We start from the raw sequence: 19,191 nt of genomic DNA, 5'->3' as shown, positions 1-19,191 counted from the left end.
GTAAAAAATCAGTTCAGCAACGTGTTTGTTAAAAAAGTAGACATTTTTTGCTACAAATGCTTTATCAGACCTTGAATGACTAAAAACGAGGTAAGAATATGTGTTTGGCAAGTAAAATAATATCTAGGTTAAAATGTGATCGTAAAAAAGGCAGAGTGTGCTGCAAGGTGTAATATAAAGGACAGAAAGCGATTTATAACTTCTTACGATATTTGTCCAATATAATGTTTTTTAAATCCCGATCTGTAAATTCAAAATCTCTATATTTTCCCAAACCTATTCTGACGAAGGTTAGGATTTTGGAAAATTTTATAGAGATATGTTTCAAAGATCCAATAATGACTAATTCATAAATAGTTTTATTTATAGCATTATAATATTTAGGAGAAAAATTTGAGTTTGTTTCAATTCCAAACTGGGACTAGTTTTTGTATTTTCTAAGCCCCAATATTACTGATAAATTTATGAATTGCTTTAATTTATGTAATTTTACATTTTATACTGAATTCAACATTATGGGTAATCCTTCATTTTAAATGATTAAATTTTCCAATAATTTAAGCTAAAGTGATGTGGTGTCTGTCCTTGTTTTGATTTTGATGAGGTAGAAAGAAAAATCGTCGGCCTCTTTTGTATTTGTTTGAATTCAAACAAAAACAAGTAGTCCGCAATACTTTATGACGTCACAGTGGCAGAACATATATATAGAGTGAATATATATTGGACATTTATCGGCGGAAGAGAAGAAAAAAACGAGAAGACACTAGCGGCTTTTTTTCTTTCATAAGGCGCTTTAAGACAGGAACTTGACAGAAAGAGAAAACGACAAAAAGAGAAAAAGAATAAATAAATAACAGAGGAAAAAGAATGAGTTGGTTGGTAAATGTTGCTCTTAATATTCAAAGCAGCTTCGCCCCTGGAAGTTTGAAATGCGTTTTACTGTTAATTTTTAGATAATATTAATCTCAGTTAAATACCTTGTTCAAAAATGAGTAACTAATTAGCGTTTTCGAAGAAAAACTTCCCAAAACAAGTTGGAAAGTGAAAAAAGCGCAAACTACCAGGGGCAAAGTTGTTTTTTTGAAAAACAAAAAACGAAAAAACGAGTTTCAGTGTTTAAAAGTTTCACACGTTGTGCGTGAAATACTTGAAAGTGATGCGGTTTCGAGTGGGAATCCTCTCAATGACAAAGGGCATGTCGCGCGACACGAAAACCCTCACTTCACTCTTTATCTTCTTCCTTCGAACAGCTTTTCCGAAGGTCGCGAAACTTGGATGTGGAGGAGCGACTGAGCATCTGTTGTCGAAAAAGTCCCGGAGGTGTTCCAGAGAGTAGAAGTTGATTCTTTGCGGAAGGTCAGAGTATTCTCCTCCTCTGTACTCTCCTCCTCTATTTTGTGCTCTGAGGACAAGATCCGGCCAGAGACGGCTCTTTAAGCGAGGAGCGGACTTCTTGATGTACCTGCATTTTTTAGGCATCGATGGATGAACCTGGTTGGGTCTTCTGAAGGTTTGCCGCCTCCCGCGAGCGTCATAAGCCTGTCTTCTGCTTCTGGATGCTGATCTTGATACTTGCCCCCTGTTTCTGATCCTGGAGGTCTGCCCGGTCATCTGTGAGCGTTGACTGTCGCTCTGCTGAAGCTGTTGTTTGTACTTTGCGAGCTGACGCGAGCACTTCTTCGGTTTTTTGTACTTAAGGCTTCCCACAACCTTTGTAAACCAGGTGTTCATTGTGTCCTCCAAATCCGGGTTACATCCCTTCCTCTTGCCATTACACAACGCGTTGTTAAGGTCGCAATCGCGAACGGCTTTGTAATGGAAAGAGATCTTCACTTTCTCAGGTACAGGCGAGTAACGTATGAGAAATGGATGGTCGCGGCTCAGGTAAAGTTCCAAATGGCCGCGTATGGCGTTCACTGGGCTCAAGGTAACGTTAACGTCTTTCCAAAGCGGCTGGACTCCTGGTTTAAGGAACTTCTGGCAATCGTTCACGTGCCTGAAGAAGGCCATCACGTCCATTGGAAGCCCAACGAACTGACACTCCTTAGGCTGGCAGCTGGCCGAGTTGGAGAATCGTCCGTCTTTGCACGAAGCCACGGCGCCCAGGTGGCTGCAGTTGGACGCCTGAGCGCTCGCGCCCGGTATGACGTCACAAATGGCGTCGAAATCGCGGCTCATCAAGTTCTTGAGGGGCTCCCATAGAGTAGGAGCAAGTGGAATGCTGATGGAGACCGTTCCAACGCAGGGAGATCCACTGCTGGTGGATCGAGTCCAACAAGCGTTCATCATATCATCAGCCACCATACTTTCCAAGGCTTTCTCGTGCCATAAAGCGACTTCGCGCATCAGAAGAGGGTAGGCATGTGTCAAGCTGCTCACTGTGCAAGTCCCCAGGTAGCTTTCCTGCCTGTGATTACGGAGAACAAGGTTTGTGGTCATTGCCAAAGCTTCCTGCAACTGGTACATCAAGTTGTGGCGCTGACGCTCCGAGAACTGCTCCGGCAGTGAGTGAAGGGTCTCGTGGAAGGAGGAGGACACAAGAGGAAGGATACGCTCCCGAAAGAGCCCCATTAGCATCTCGTCGCTCTGCATCACAGCAGTCTTCTCCTCTCTGGAGGAAGCATCCTGGCAACTATGAGAGGCTCCCGGGTCATCTTTCTGAGTCCTATCCTTTCTTGGAGTCGCTCTTCTGTCCACTTGGGGTCTCTTGCGTCCTGGGGACTTTGGGGCGCATCCGACCCGGGGCGTCGTCGATTGTGTGACGTCACTATGGTTGGCGTCACGCTTGGCCACGTCGGCGCAGCGAGGCGTCTTGGGACAGTTGATAACTGGAAGAGAAAAAGGCGCGCGTGAAAAAACGATTCGGAATTTCAAGTTTGTATAAAAACACAAGTTGTAGTTATTATAGAGTTATTAGGGTTTTGTTTATGATTGTAAAAATGGTAAGGAACTAAAAAGGTGATATTAGTCGGATTAATAATGTGCAAAGCAGAATCGGAAAATGAAAATTCTGTTTCTACAAAACATGCAAAAAGTATACTCGGTATAAATACAGTAGTTGCGGCTACTAGAATGCAAACCTGGCAAAAATACGGCTCTTTTACCTTCAAATAGTTCTTTTGTAGGTTTTTTGTAACCTTGGCTGACTTGACTGGTCACATGCGCTTTCACCAACTTCACCGCGGAAAATTTAAACCCAAAACATGCATTGGAAGCACAAAAATATAACGCTTCTGGAATATGCAAAATAGCTTACAACTGGCAAACATGTTGCTTTAAATAATTGCTATCTAAACTCACTGAGAGATCTTTCGCTTTCCAGATACAAATATTCTTAATCTCGGAAGTTAATATTCTGCAAATATTATTGATTTTAAGAGCTTAAAAACTGAAAACTTATCTTGCTTTGTTAACTTTCTTATAGCTGCCATTTCCTGATTCTGCCTTGCAATATCTAGGCCTAAGAAAACTACACCAAATATGGGTTGTGTTTGATGTGCAAGGTTTGTTGTTAGCAACTCACATTGTTACGTCATACCTGGTGCTTTTGGTTAGGCAGCGGCACCGGGTCACAAAGGTCGCAAACTCAGCTGCTTCCGTTTTTCAAGGTCACAACCGAAAATCGGCGACGGAGCGAAAAAAAGACGAAAACTTAAAAGAATGAAAATGGCGAAAAGCGATTTTTCGCGCGACATTGTTATTTGTGATGACAATGATGTAAAACAATCGCTTTTTTATGAAACGCGCGCGTTTTTTGTACAAAACCTTAGCGAATATACAGTCAGCGGTGTGTTGCTTAAGTTGTTGGAACGCTAATTCTGAGTACGTGATGTAGACGATTGTTACGTGATATTACGTCACAACAGCGATGACGAAACACAAATTGTGTTTTTCCGACTCTACCACCGCAACACACCGCTGAATGCACAATTTCCTAATAGATTACATACTTTTATGCAATTTATTTCTTTTTTATCAATCATAAGCTGACTTTATGCCTTTTTTTATTCAATATTTGTTTTCTTTAATTTTGTTTTAAAATAATTTTCCATTTTTTTTTATTTTTCAATATGTTTGTGAATTTTTGCTTTTAAAAATATTTTGTTTTTTGTAGTTTTATATCTTTTTTCGATTTTTTAATATTTTTATATGGTATTATTCTTAGTTTAAACCATAACAAAAAAACTATTCAATGTTATTAGAACAATACCCATTATGACGTATTCCTTTAAAATTAAAACATTTAAAACGCTACACAAACAATCTTGGTACTTTTGAACACCATAGTGTGACGTCATTAGTATTACGTGACCATGCACCATGCAAAGTTGATGACGTATGACGAGATTACAGTCGATTTGATTCATGCATTCACCAAATAAACCTAGAACAGCTTGCAAAGGCACCACTATACATTTATTACACACATGCTTGAAGATATTTAGGATTTTCACCAATAAATACAAGCTATTTGGGAGTTAGGTTAAGGCGCTACATAGCGAATCAACATGAAACATTTTAGCTAGGTTAAAACAATATAGAGTTCGTGTATCTATGTTCATAAATATTTTCAAGTAAGAGTTGTTACATTTCACAAAATGTCAGCCTTTGATTTTGGTGCTCCTATACATTATGCCAGGGTTAAAGCGACATTTTCAAATAGCAATTCAATGGCTTAGTTTAATATTGCTATTAAAAAAAACCTTTTTTAAAAAAGGGGACATTCCACTTTAGACTGAAGGCCATTTTGAGAGACAAATTATGGCCATGTTGTTGCTCGCGTAAACCTGGCATAATGTGGGTTTAGAAAACTTCTTACATAAATGACATTTACAACAAAAAGCAGATACAGCATTTTTTCCCGGTCGCTCTGCTTCTAAATAGCACAAAACGAACGCAGGGATCGGAAAAGATTTAGATCAACATCCTAGACCTGCGTTCTGATTCTACACATTCAAAAGCAAAGCGACCAATAGGCCTTACAAAAAGCAACATAACATCGTGGATGTGCTTAACAAAGCCAAAAACCAGTGCAAAAATACAGTTTTCGAGTTGCTAGGTACATAAAGACGGCTAGCAGTTCGAACACTGCAATTCTGTGCTAGTTATTGGCCTTGCAAAGGCAGATCCACGACAGAAGGCTTTACGACAGCAAGTGGTGGTTTCACTTACCAGGTGGTGTTGGTGGAACCTCACATTTGCTTGGAACTAAAGCAAGGTTGTTGATGGCTGGAAGCGAATTGCTGTGGAGGGGTAAAAGTAAACGTTACTTGCTGCCAACATGGCATAGAAAATGGGGTACTTTTAATTTTAAATAAGCGTACAATTATTAGCCTACAAGTACAGTTCAAAGGGGCTGAATCACAGAATACACAGTGTGTTTATGAAATTATGTATGTTTCAATTTATCAGTCTATTTATCAATGTGTTTGTGCTGTTTTACAATATTGTTGAAACACGTATCATAGCATTGTCAGTTTTTTGTGTCAGTGTATAGAAATTATAAAGCGTCTCTTTAAGCGATCTTCCATTTTTTTGTATTTAGGTACGTTACTGTTTTAAACCTATAAAAATATAAAAGATCATATGATATCCGAACATCTTTACTTTATATTTTTTATTTAAATTACTGTAGTTGGACTGCAAGTCTCTGTAATACTATTGTCTAAAGGGAGCCTATACTCAACGATTTGTTAGAACTTACTAGTTGCTTGCGTTTCTTTGCTGACATCCTTGTCTTCCCCAACCACAATCTGGGTCGGCGTTGCAACAACTGAAACAAAAGTTTTAATTTAATGTCCTTTGCAATAAAGCATTAACGCTTGGCAGTGCAGAATTTATAAAGGTTGGGGAATAATTATTGTTAAATTTCAGCAAAGCGGATACTAAAGAAATATCCCAAACATAGAATTATTTGTTGGTAACTGTATTTGTTTAATTCATTTCTACTTTAACCTGATAAAGCACAATTGTGCGAAAGCTTGTCATGATCTTAATACATTTGTCGTTAAACAGTACCACATAATTTTTAGATTCGAAACATACAATTTTACCCGCACTTTTGTGTAACTTAATAACTCCGGAGTTTAGTTACTACCTCCAACTATTATGACGTCAATAATGCGCATTGTTTCAATGGAACATTTAAACAATACTACATACAGGCTTCGGATCTGCAACATTAAGCTATTACGCCCAAATGCTTTACATTTACGGACCGTGTTAAAAGTTCAGCTGTCAACTCAAATATTAAAGTATATATTAAACAAGCAAAACTTACTCTTCCTTTCCGTATGAAATGCACACAGCCACAGGGACCATGGTAATGCGGTCAGTGAATGCCACAAACACGTTAGGACCTCCAGGCATCGATTTACGCGCTTTTGGTTTCCCGACGGCCGGTCTGGTCACATGCAGGGATCGAACCGTGCACGCGAGATTCGTGCATTTATCGGAATCGCTAAATGCCATCTCCTCCAGCAAAATCGCCTTGGGACCCTAAAGTAAGAAAAAATGTTAAGAATGCACTCAGTCGTAGTACGAATAGCTCAGCCAATACAGAAGAACGAGCAACATTTTGTGAAAGTTTAGAATAAATGTAAGATAATGAATGGAGGTTGTAGTTGTACAATACATAGTAGCAATATAAAAGCCCATACAGAAGTAGGTATTATTCTGTGAACTTTTTTAATAAAAAACTTTTATATTCTTATTACGTCTTATTACACCTCTAACCATTGTGTTCCAATGCACTTAGTGTTTGTTTTATATGTGACATAGTATCCCTTTCGGGGCTTTTTTTAGGGTTTTCCAAAACTCTGGAATACACAAATCAATAAAAGACATTCCAAACACTTAGTGGCAACCCTGTTACAAATATCTGAAATGTGATTTACATTAATCTTTAGTATTACTGCTTATCCTGTATGTTATGTTTATACCTCCTCAAACTTACCTCTGTGTACTCGAAACGAGTCCTCACTCTAAGAATGGATCCCTTTTCAGTTCCAAGGTACAGCACCTTCTTGTTGTGGTACCCGGCGTTATTATCCAGCGCTATTTGAGTAACGCGAATACTGAAGAAAAAACAGGTCATATTAAAAATGTGGTAAACGGTGTTCACTGTAAAATATAACACTGTAGCATGTTTTGTAAAATTTAGGTGTATGGCTTTATGGCGATTAAAGTAAGAAACCTAACCTAAAAGTTATTTAAACTAATTACAATAGAACATTAAATATTTTAAGCTAGTAATATTAATAACTTTTAAATCTCCTACAGTCATGCTTTTAAATGATTAACCAACGCTACAATCCGATAAAGAACGCCACCAATTTGAAACTCGATGACATATTTAGCACCCATTACGTAAGCAAAACATTAGCTTTCATGAATGACGTCAAAATGATTTCGCTGATCGCCGCGAAATCGCCCGTCATAATGTGGCCTAGTTGTCGCCACTGTACAATGTTAAATCGGTTTGTGGCAATAAATCAAGTTGAAGCAACTCACTCTGACTCGCTTGTGAAGATTGGTTGGTTGTAGATTGGCTTTACTGACGAGTACATGAGCGGGTATTTCTTGATAAAGGCCAACTCTTCGTCACTCTTTTGCCTGTGGCAGCTGGAATAACAACACGGCAATTAATTTGGTTCATTATGCATCTGTAATGTAGCTTATAATTTGGTTCATTATGCATCTGTAATGTAGCTTATAATTTGGTTCATTATGCATCTGTAATGTAGCTTATAATTTGGTTTATTATGTATGTGTAATGTAGCTTTTTAAAGCCAAAAAGGTCGAGTAGAACGAGGTTTTTATACAAAATTGTATTATGTTCAGTTAATGTGACTAAGAACTAAATCAAAACATTACAGCATTTAACTAATTAATCATACATGTAACAACCAATTTTATTTTAGTCAAAAATGTGCGTTAAGTTGAAATGCGGTGCAAATTTATGTGATGTGATAGATTAAGAAGGTTATTAAAACTTTTTTCGAGGACCCCTAACAACTTTTTTGGTTTGTATGGACCAGGGTTGGCAGGGAATATATTCTTTAGATAAAAATCATGTTTTTTTATATTTTGTGAGTATGCAACATCCAACTATTGCGTTTTAAAAATGCAAGGCAGTTCGGTGCTTTCAAAGGTTACCAGAGTTCGCATCGTCACGACAAAGTCTAAAGGTTACTCGGGGCCAGACGGTCGACGATTTTACAGTAGGTGGCCGCGACGGCTTTTGGGATTATGAGGTTAACAAGGTACATAAAACACAGGGCACGTTTACCGACTTAACACAGGTATTGTGCGACTGAGTAAATATTTACGATATTTAAAGTGTTTTTGTAATTTCTGGAGCGTGGCGTTTTTACCTCTGTTGGGCAACTTTATGGAATGTAGTGTGTAGGAATGAATTATTTAGCGCGGCATTATATAGGTCAGTTTAAATTGTGGGATTTTAAAAAAAGATAAAAAAAAATGATAAACGCATTAATAATGATTTCTAGGGTGTAGGTCGGAAATTGTCTGTTGCGCTATGAATCATATTCATCTTCCATTTTAATATAATTATTCTCCAAAATTTGCGTTTAAAGATAGAAAACTGTGAGTTAGATCGCAAAACATGGGTGTAATGCAAAACTAACTTAGAATCATATCGAGACCACTCTAGTATCGGACGACTGGACGAGTACCGATATTCTTTTGTATCGGTTATCGGTTCCGATTTGATAATACTAAAATATGACGCTGAAGGATGTGACCCCAAAAATGTTGTTTGAAGTGGTATTTTATTTCTTAAACCATCAAAAACACACCGACCCACCTCCCAGGACGAGGACTTGGTGTAAAGTCGTCGGGAATTGGAACTGCTTTGGTTGTCTCACTACGACCAGAATAACCGTTGTTGGAATCCGGCCTAAAAAAATTGTAAACACAACTTTAATAAACTCGAAAAAGTTTTCATTATTTGTGGAATAATAGATTTGCTTAGAATTTGTCTTTTGTCGATGTTACAAGTGAAAAAATTTTGACTGTAAAATTAATGTTTGCATAGTAGGTTTTTATAAGTATTAAACGCTCGTGTCGGTATTTTAGCATGTACTGCTTATACTACCAAACACATCACTATTTTAGATTATTTCAACATTGGAATTTTGCAAGCAAGCTACAAATCCTTCACCAATAAGGTTACTTTAGTGATACTAGGATTTAAGTTTTAACTCACTTTGATTCAAATTCCGCTTTTCCAAGGAAGGATCCGGTGTCGAACAAGGTTTGTATGCTCTCCCTCATCGAGAACATACAGACAGATGACATAGACACGCCGTCTAAACCCCTGTGGAGGAAACAATCAACTGTTGTTCGAAGGGACGTTGTTATTTGAAAACACTTACTTAAAGGAGCCTTTGTATCTCATAATAAATATTCCAAACATTAATAAATAGCTTTTTTAATGTTTTACTGCGCATAATAGTTTCATTTTGGTAAAATCAATAATTTTAGCAAAAAATACTTTTAATTCTGTTTTCAGTATTTACTAGTTATAATTAAAGCAACATTTTTTGAAATTATAGATAACTGTGTAATTTAATTTCGTCTTGGATTAAGATACATTTTGCAACAGTTATACGAACAGGGTAATGTTAGCTAAACTACCATTAACAAACAAAACATACCACTAAAAGTAGAAGTTAGCTAAAACCACCAGAAAAATGTCAAGCTAGCAAACAAAAAATAACAAAATCTAAACTTACCAAGGTGTTGTGAATGTTGCAAACACGACATCCATTGAACTTCCGTCTGCCATCTGCACTTGTGTGATATCGCTGACCGAGGTGAGGTTGTTAAAGGTGAAACCCTCTGTATAGTGGGAACCTGGGATCGAACATTCCAAACGAGCCTTGATGAAGGTTGTCCACTTGTTCTCGAGTATGGTGTTTCCCCCCATGTCATCCTTGCACACTTGAGCCACGCGAGCGTAGAAGCGCTAGAGAGCAATGGCAAAAATATTTTTTAAGTTTCATAGAAGTAATTGTTGTATAAAGATGGTGATTGTAGAAATACTTTTCAAGTTTTGTATTTTTTAAGTTTTTAGGCTAGCTGAGCTTAAAGCAGCATGCGTTCCACGTTTTTTTAAAAGGTGGGAACAAATTTGTTAAAAAACTTAAGATTGCTTGTTCGTTTTTTTTTTACGGAAGAAATTGAGTAAGATAATAATTATATATTTTTGGTCGCTTGGTGGTAACAATTTATTGGAAGAAGCTTCTTAACGCTTTCATTTTTCAAGAAAATTTACCAAAATATAATGATCTACTTCGGTTAGCTTGTCAGAAACAATTTTGATATGCCTAATATAATAAAGTATGTAAATTTTTCTTTAAGAAATGAGATTTTTTTCAAAGTTTGAACATTCAGCTTTAAAGTTTTAACACAAAACCTATTTAAATAACGTTGACCACTCACCAGTGAATCTGTCCCAGTCTCGACTCTTGAAGCAGTTTCACGAAAGAACAGATAAACCTTGTCTTCGTATTCGATCAGTTTAATGAAGGTTGGGGCTAAAAGTAAAAAATAAGGGAAATTATTAAAAAATCTGTCAGAATTTTTATCATACTATAAACGATTAAAACAATTAGGTTCAATTTCTATCAAGAAACTTGAAAAAAAAAATATTTAACGAACACAACTGTTGAGTATACTAGTTGGAGATTTTAGCTAAACGTGTAGAAAATGAAAAAAAATATTAAGCAATAATTTATCGATCAATACATACGCTTTCCGTGACTCTTGAACAAGATTAAAAAAGCTAACTTACTGTTTAAAACGCCCTCAACGCTCTGAAGGTAGTCGACTGATCTCATGAGGAAGGACTTCTTGCCGAGATAATCGGGAGTTACTCCTGAGAAGAGGAGGTATCCAGCAGCTGTGGAATAAAAGGAGCAATTGAGTGGTTGACGATAAAATAAAGTGTGTGAAGATGCGTTTAAGGGTTTGACAAGACTTTCAGGAAGAAGTTTATCACATTTCTCCAAACGTCTCGTCCCCAAATATGTTTCAGAGCAAACTATGAAGCGACAGTTGGTTATTTCCTAAAATCTAATTTTTGCCCAAGTTGACGATAAGAGTAGCCGAAATAAACTTGAGGGTTAAGCTGCGTTTAGGATCTTTCTCGTTTTTGCGGTCAAAACGTTGCACCTTAAAGACATGCACACTTCATCGAGAAACTTTAACTTTAAGCCAACTTTAAGAAAAGAAAGAAATGTACTTCGTTCACTAGACTTGGCTGATAAATAGAATTCAATAGGCGTCATTTCGACGTACTTGTAACCGCGAGAAATCGCGCAAAAAATTCCACAAAAAAGCCACTAAAGACTTAAACGGAATTGAGTAAAACTAGGCCGCGGGCGCTCCTAAACCTCTCTATAATGTCCCGCAGCGTCAATTAAGCCAACGGAGCGGGCGATTTAGATGAGGTAGGTCGCGAAATTCTGCGGGCGACGTGTCATCAAATTCCCGCCGATTGGAATTGCGGTCCCCGATGTGCGAAGGTGGATGAGGCATCCGCTCTAAGATCACAAGGCAGATGCCGCCCGTGGTTTGGCCGCAATGTGACAACAGCTGTTGCCGGTCGAGGCTGCGGTTTTGGTTGGGAAGGAACGGCTTTACCGGGAATAATTTCGATTTTATAAGCAGGGGCGTTCACAGTCGATACGCTGATGAGCAAAATTTCAACGTAAACCAGGTGTAAAACCGCCTTGTTGAGCGCAATAAAATTTATACGAGCCTTGCCCAGTATTTTGCCTTACGCGTATATATGTTTTCACCGAAAGAGATTTAAAAAATTGTCCAAATTTTACCTTGACTCAAACAGAATTTGACATTTTTACACGGTTGTCGGATAAAATTTGCCAAATGGTTAACTACAAGCCATTCAAATAGTGCCAGGGCATAAGCTTAAACTTAAACGATAGTTATAACTTAGGAGAGCGCACCGCTACAAATATCAGCTTTGTTGTTCGAAGCGGTGCGCTTTTTAAGTTAAAAAAAAATCAGGGACTTTTATCGTGCGTATTACGTGTTCTGTTGGAGGGCAAGATTCTGTTGTGGAAACACATACGAAGCTTAAACGTTATAAATCGCAACCTTCCTCCACTTACACGTGTTGGTGTAAAGATGGGCGCTGCTTGTCGTTGGAATCCTGGGACACCCACATGTATCCTCGCATGACCTTTCACCTACAAAGGGGGTGTCGGCCAGTGAGCTGTCCGGACCTGGACCCGATTCCAGCTGGTGGCGCTATAAAATAAAATAAATTATCTGGCTTAAAACGGATTTGAAGCAAAGTGGTAAAATTAAAACAAAAATAACTGTGAGTGTAAGAGTACAATGGTTTTGTAATTTTTGCAAACCAAAGCATAGGTTTATTAGTTATTTTTAGTTAGTTTGGCAATATTCATTTTAGGAAATCTAGGTTGTTTTTTTTATATTTTTTAACTAGCTGTAATTGACGTTTTCAACCCAAATCAACATTTAAATCATGTGAATTCGAAGTAATTCATAACCTTCTGAAAAAAAGTTTAGAAAACCGTATTATTTTGCAAATCTTACCAGGTACAATCTGCACTTCGGGTTGTAGGCGTTCGTCCCGCAAATGTAAAGCTTGCCGTTGTCCAATATTTCCACGATACGAATGTAGTTATTGCAGTTGGACTAAAAAAATAAAATACATAAAAACCTTAACGCTACCGAAAAGCATAGATATCTAAATTTTACACACAATATTGGATATCAATAGAATAAGTTTTGCTAAAAGTTTATGTGACAATACCAACTCTAGGTATTTTGAAATTATACTAAGGCCAGTATATCTTACAATTGCCAGCAATGACACCTTAAAATAGCCGCCCATGCGTCTAAACCAATGTTGAAAACACTCGGAAATCGACTTCAGAGCCTGACGTAATTTGTGATTAAAGCCAACCGGAAAGTGACCATCAAACGTGAGGGTCCTATTGATGTGCGCTCAGTGAACCGTGATCGGAGTTGTTGACTTTTGAAATCGAAAGCGCAGTTGAGATGGGTTTTAAGCGATTTGGATTTATTACAATATTCGGTCAGACTTTATCGTTAGGATTTGATAAAGAATTAATAAGCCTTACTTTTAGGTACAACAATATAAAATCTTATTTTGGTGGAAAACGTTCAACTATTACCAGAAATACAACACAACACACTAAAAACCTTAAACGTGCTTTTTTATCATACGACAAACTTTGCGGAATTCGTACAAACAAGAAAATGTTACTTTAATTCGTAACAACTCAGCTCTGCTATATGACCAATTATAATGCAAAAAGTCGCTAAAAGCTTAAAAACATCGACAAACATCAAAACCTGACCACGCGGTTAGTAATTTGAATTCAACATTATTGTGTTTTGCTTTTCTACATAATATTGGACTTTTTTCCCAGATTAAGATTAATGTGATCGTGTCCCATAAAAGGGCACTAAAACAGCCATAAAACGAGCAAAAAAACCAAAGGTTTTAAACTGCGGACAAAAACTCACAACAACAACTTCTACTACTAACCGGTTCGTTTCTCATCTGGATGCAGCTCTTTCGGATGTTGTCGTGTGACTTCCATCTTAGTTTTCTGATGTAGCTGATTTCTCCCGACCCTGTTGAGCTTGCGTTGATCATGTATACGTAGTTTCTGTCAAATAAGAAACGAAGACGTTAAGATTCAGTCCTTTTAGTTTAATAGCCTGTATATTTGAGACGTTTGGCTGGAAGTTGCTGTCATATGAAAAATTCAAATGAAAGTGGAAATGTAATCAAATGGTTAGCTTAACACCTTCTTATGCCCATTCATTCGATCTGTTTATCTTACAGGAGTTTTATATTAACATAGTAAGGTGAGCTGTTGTTAACAGCTGGGGACAACATTACTGATGTTTCCACAAAAAGGTAAATCAGCTTTGGTGCAAATTAAACAGCTTAAAAGCACTAGATCCGTTAAATACTGAAAATAACTCTAAGAATGTGTGAAATGACGTCAAGACATGACGTAATCGATTTAATCACGATTTATGTTTCGCCGAAAAAACAAATCTTGAAAGTCTTGACTTTGAAACTTAACGTTTCAAGTCAGCTTAGGACGATTTAAACCATAACAGAACCGGTAAAAAAAAATTTCTAAGAAAGGTGTATTGTGACATAACAACACATCATTGTTCCAACCAAGTTAAAAGTAAACAAGCTTTGGTGTTATGATCTAATTGCAGCGATTTTTTACCGTTAAAGCGCTTTAAATAGTTTATCCTTAGCGGAGAAAGTCTGGCGCCTAATTACGCGACAATGGGCGCGCGTGTCACAAACAATGGGCGGAGAAAATCGTGCAAGAATTCCCGGCAGTTATCAGTCTTATCAGAGGAAGCAGCGACAAAGCGTAAAAGTCAAACGACCGGAAAAACACGAATAAATTTCCTAAAAGTTGAAAAGCGTTGGTTAGGTTTTTTCTAATAATTTCTCTTGATAAAATGTCATTTTATTTGAATGCTGTGAACTGTGAAATACTGACAATATTTTTATATACACCGGAAGTTTTTTTCTTTCTTCCTATTTTTCGTTCATTTGCTTTAATCTTTTCCTTGTGGTTGACAAGTAAAACATTTCTGGATTACTGAATATATTTTTATGCAAGGGTCATACTGTCTATACGTATGACAGTTGAAAATTGTTTTTTGGGTGCCAGGTGGAATAGTTTTGGGCCCAGGTTGAATTAGTTTTGGATGCCAGGCTGAATAGTTTTGGAAGCCAGGTTTAATTCATTATGGGATCGAGGTTTTTTCTTTTTGTAAACGAGGTCAACCAAACAATCTGGGAACCAGGTCAGGTTTGTAACCGACACATTAACATCACACCACAAAAAGCCCGCGTTTTTTCGCTTGTTTCTTCCCAAAACACATCGCGTGTCGGCGCGAGACCACCGCAAAGTTCCCACGTCGCGCGACGCCCATTATGACGTCATAGTGTGACGTCGGCCCGCCGTTTCCTAGCTTTGTGGCCTTGTTATTGATCTGACCTCTGCTTGTCACAGTGGGTGTCGTGTTTAAACTTCCCTGTTTATATAAATCCTGGGTCGATTTTTCGCAAGTCGCTTTGTGCTCTGTCACGAACAGCGCCCTTATCGCGTATGCCGCGTGCCGCTAGCAAAACACTAAACTTCCGGCGTCAAATAATCGACCACCGCTATACTACACCCCTGTTTTCACCACGATTCGGCGCACCGTTTGTTTTCGCTGCCTCCAACCGTTGTGTGAATGCAGCCTGTTTTTGGCGCGCATTTGTTGCTTCGGACTTTCGAAAGTAAACAGGACAGTGGCAAATAACAGAGGGGCTTTGTTACGCGTGACAATGGCCCACTTGTCCGCACATTATTGCGATAATATCGCACAATCGCTTTGCGAATCAATTAGGCGCCGAAACGCAATGTTGAAAAACAAACTGCGACAAAAGCGACTCGAAAATCTGTTTTTAGACTCAGTGAAGAACTTCTCACAACAAATTAGGTTGTTCAAAGCGCGTAAAGCCAACCTTAACAAATCACAAGGATAGAGTTGCACTTGTTTCCGTACATTTAGAACCAAACTCGGTTAAAATAGAGCGACTTTGTAATTGCAAAGTGTGACCACAATTAGGCCGCAAATAAGCGCCTTCCAGCCTGGGAAACCAGCGTTAAACATCTCGTGCAAAGCTCTTACTTGAAGCAGATTTTCGTGACATTACTTGGGTGTGTTTGGACAGAAATAGACACGCTCATGAACAAGCAAGCAAATAAGTGAAAATGGCTTTAGTTTACGATCCTGTACTAAAGTGCAAAAACACATTTTTTAAAGTAGACTTTGCTGATTTTTTCCAATCCATAGAGCATATTTTTAGTATTATTAAGCTCTGGGCCGTTTAAAGAACAGTTAAATCCTATTTTTTTTTATTTGTTCGTTGCTAAAAAACGAGAAATGCTGGGTTAAATAGTGAATTTGACCATTTTAACTAACTGATATGCTATCATCAGCAAAATATGCAATGTCTCTTTTGACAGTAGTATGCTTATTAGGAAGGTGCGTCAAATTAAATAAAAAACTTGATTTCTACAGAAAATTTGCCTTCAGGCCGAAATGATTTGATACGTAGCAAAGCTTTATTAGGTGGCATTGTGTAGATATTCTAAAAAGCCAATTGACAATTTGACGTCACAATGTTGGGTAAACGTTGAAAATATATGTTTAAAAGTAAATCTACGCTCAAGAGAAAATACATTTCCAGCTAAACAAGAAAAAAAAAGAAAATTTCAGTCGAAATTTCTGCGAAAAAGTTGCGATCTCACACCTAAAAGTAAACAAGTAAGAACAAACACTTCTCCTAAAAAAATTGGCGAACCCCAACCCATGAAAAAAACCCTTTAATCAGCAACCCCCCTGCAAGCTGTACGACTCGGCAAAATGCAACCTCCGTGACGACACAAACGAGTGAAAGTTTCGTCAACAATCGCAACTGTTACATCACAAGTGTTGTGGCGGCTTTGGGGGGCAACGACCAACGCCCCTCTGCGGTACAAAGAAGCCATTGATTCCCCTACGCGGTGGCCCAATGGTTAAGGTTGCTGGCGAGTGTAGAATATCTGGGTTTGGCCTAAGAACTGTGAAACTTGATGCGGCTGATGTAAACCGCTTTTCGTAGCTTTCACTAATTGTGTGGGATAACTGTACGCTGGAATCAACATGAAAACGAACTGAATAAGCGTAGCTGACAATGCGCGCGGTAAACTGGTTCAAATCTGTCGGTAGGTTGTGGTTTATGGGGAGTGAGTGAGTTGTGCTTAGCATTTTTTTGTGAGTTGTGCTTAGCTTTTTTTCTCCATTTTTCACTTTAGGAACTTTTATTGCTACTGAATGCCTAAATGTAGCCAAAAAACTTGCATGCGCATAGAGAATTTCTGAAAATGCAAGATCAAATTAGCATCAAAAACGCTGTTTTGTCATCATTAGCAATTGGTATCAGTTAACTTAGTAGTTGGTAACTGCCCTCATAAAGCCTCATAATCGATTCATATTAAAATGTTTAAAGAGGTCTAACAAAACAAAGGTATTCAGTATTGGAAATTTCGTATTTATACAAACATCTGTCAACACAAAGAGAAATATAATACTAGTTAAAAAATTGAAAATATAATGTCAAGCCGATCACAAATTTCATAATACATTAAAAAAAACCTTAATTTTTTGGCTAAAAAACGGTCTTGGCTGTATCTGTATTTTTTTTAATGCGCACGAAACTTTGTGAAACGGCTAGCCGTAAAAAACAGGTCAAACAAAAAACGTCAGGTTTGTGCGGCGTTGCGTTGCCATAACAACAGGATAATTGGCTAATGAGCTTAGCGAGGGGCGTGGCTCGCGTTTTCTTTCAAGTGAAATAAGTGGGGCTGCTTAGTGGGGTGAATGGGGTACCTTGGGTAACCCTAGAGGGGTCAAACAAAATAGGTAAACAGTTCTAGCCCCGGTATTTTTTTCGATTGGAAAAATGCCAGAGTTTGCAGGGTTTAGGAACGAAACCTTGCATTCTTATAAAATAAAACTTTTTCTAAATCAAGTTGCAAGAATGTATAACTGTTATTTAAAGCTGCAAAAAGGCCCAACATTTTAACAACTTGTTTAACAATACAGATTTTTTCGGTTAAATTTAAAAAACAAACAACAATAAAAATTTGGCACTTTAATATTCAACAAAATACTGCCTTTTTATATTTAAACTGTAGCTAATACGAACTATTGAAACTTTATTGATATCAGGACTTAAAAACAATATTTGCAAGTTTTAGACAGTTTATAAAATAGACGTTTCATTTTTAAAAAGAAACCGTAAAAAATAGCGGATAAGGAATATGACCGGAATTCAGTTGAAAAGCGGTCGCGTCTAAAAATAACTCAAGCCAACAACATGTTAAAGCGATTCAGTTGCAAGATACAGCAGTAAGAGCTTTTGTGCTGGTCAAACAGCTCTGTAGAGCGCTCGATGGACAGGGGCAGTTTGCAGAAGGGCGAAACCCAAGAATAATGAGCTTTTTGGGAAGTGTGCGTGAAGGGTTAGCAAGATAAGACTAAAAACCGGGTGCAGCTTCAAAGAAAAACACGACAAAGCTACTGTTGCTCGTACAAGGGTCTGAGTAGTTTACACAGGGCTGGGATTTGGCTAATAAACCACAGATTGAAGTGTTTTAGTAAAACAAGTTACAAGTCAAATTCTACCGCAGAAAAATAAAAACAATATAACTTTTGCTAAAAAACACCTATATGTAAACATATGTCGGTCCATGTCAAACAATCTCGCATTTTTTTGTATTTTTCTTTAAAGAAAACCAACAATTTTGAATCCAATGTCCCCGCTGACAAATCCGAGCAGGTGTTGCAAAGGCGTCACCTATTACGTCACAACGGCCCCTCTATTGCTCCCGATCGCTTTCGAACCAGCGACAATCGGGAATCGCGAATTGCTCGCCGGGCCTTCTGTGACGTCATAGAACCTCCAAGTATGGGAAACCGATTGTGTGCGAACAACTGCAAAGCGCGATCGGTTTACAAAGGTGCGCTACAAGTGGGTTGTAATTAACTGAAGTGTGCTCAGGGTTGGAATGCTATGGGAACGACGTTTCCTTGCATCGCTGCATTCCTGTGCTCTTTGTGACGAAATAATAATGCATGACGTCATTTTGTTTTAAAACCCACCCTTTAACGTTAATTGGACATTCTTATAGTGGTTAAATTTGCACCAATATCAATGTCTAAGTAAAACTTTGGAGCATATATAATGGCTGAAGGTTGTAGTAAGACTAAGTAATACTATGAAAGCCCATACAGCTGTAGGTAGAATTTTGAACGTTTTCAATATCGCTTTATTCATGTTTAACGTACTATGATGAAAATGAATAAAAAGTTATTCGAAACGTTTAAAATGATACCTACTTCTGTATATTCTTACTCCGTAAGTGTACGAAACATTGCGTTAAACACTTTCACGATAGCTTTAGATGTATTCGCAACCTTAAAACAGCGATTGTTTTCCATAAGAGTCACACAAGCACAACACTGCAAAGTGATTTAATCTTGTTATTTCACTTTTCACATTTGAAC

The 19,191-nt window shown here is 37.8% G+C and overlaps 2 protein-coding genes across 2 annotated transcripts in view; both read right to left on the bottom strand.

The window, feature by feature from the left end:
- The window catches only part of LOC146166511 (uncharacterized), a 52,051-nt gene that overhangs the window by 11,761 nt on the left and 21,099 nt on the right, over nucleotides 1–19,191 (bottom strand). The window contains exons 3-15 of the mRNA XM_083388984.1: nucleotides 13,595–13,718; nucleotides 12,613–12,714; nucleotides 12,162–12,300; nucleotides 10,820–10,927; nucleotides 10,468–10,562; nucleotides 9,759–9,991; nucleotides 9,230–9,340; nucleotides 8,828–8,920; nucleotides 7,513–7,623; nucleotides 6,956–7,076; nucleotides 6,281–6,498; nucleotides 5,705–5,773; nucleotides 5,173–5,243 (exon numbers count right to left, since the gene is read on the bottom strand). Coding sequence (XP_083245110.1) covers nucleotides 5,173–5,243; nucleotides 5,705–5,773; nucleotides 6,281–6,498; nucleotides 6,956–7,076; nucleotides 7,513–7,623; nucleotides 8,828–8,920; nucleotides 9,230–9,340; nucleotides 9,759–9,991; nucleotides 10,468–10,562; nucleotides 10,820–10,927; nucleotides 12,162–12,300; nucleotides 12,613–12,714; nucleotides 13,595–13,718 — 1,595 coding nt within the window. The remainder of the gene's footprint in view (nucleotides 1–5,172; nucleotides 5,244–5,704; nucleotides 5,774–6,280; nucleotides 6,499–6,955; nucleotides 7,077–7,512; nucleotides 7,624–8,827; nucleotides 8,921–9,229; nucleotides 9,341–9,758; nucleotides 9,992–10,467; nucleotides 10,563–10,819; nucleotides 10,928–12,161; nucleotides 12,301–12,612; nucleotides 12,715–13,594; nucleotides 13,719–19,191) is intronic.
- LOC146166512 (uncharacterized) lies at nucleotides 704–4,214 on the bottom strand. The gene is made up of 3 exons (XM_083391049.1): nucleotides 4,211–4,214; nucleotides 3,105–3,251; nucleotides 704–2,828 (listed from the first exon to the last, which is right to left on the bottom strand). Exons 1-3 carry the CDS (start codon nucleotides 4,212–4,214, stop codon nucleotides 1,126–1,128), a joined length of 1,854 nt encoding a protein of 617 aa, XP_083247175.1. The 3' UTR covers nucleotides 704–1,125.

This window comes from Ascidiella aspersa, chromosome 1 (genome assembly GCF_963924565.1).
Source record: "Ascidiella aspersa chromosome 1, kaAscAspe10.2, whole genome shotgun sequence".
Taxonomy (NCBI): domain Eukaryota; kingdom Metazoa; phylum Chordata; class Ascidiacea; order Phlebobranchia; family Ascidiidae; genus Ascidiella; species Ascidiella aspersa.
The sequence above is the reverse complement of the archived record's forward strand: the minus strand, read 5'-3'. Positions and strand labels throughout refer to the sequence as shown.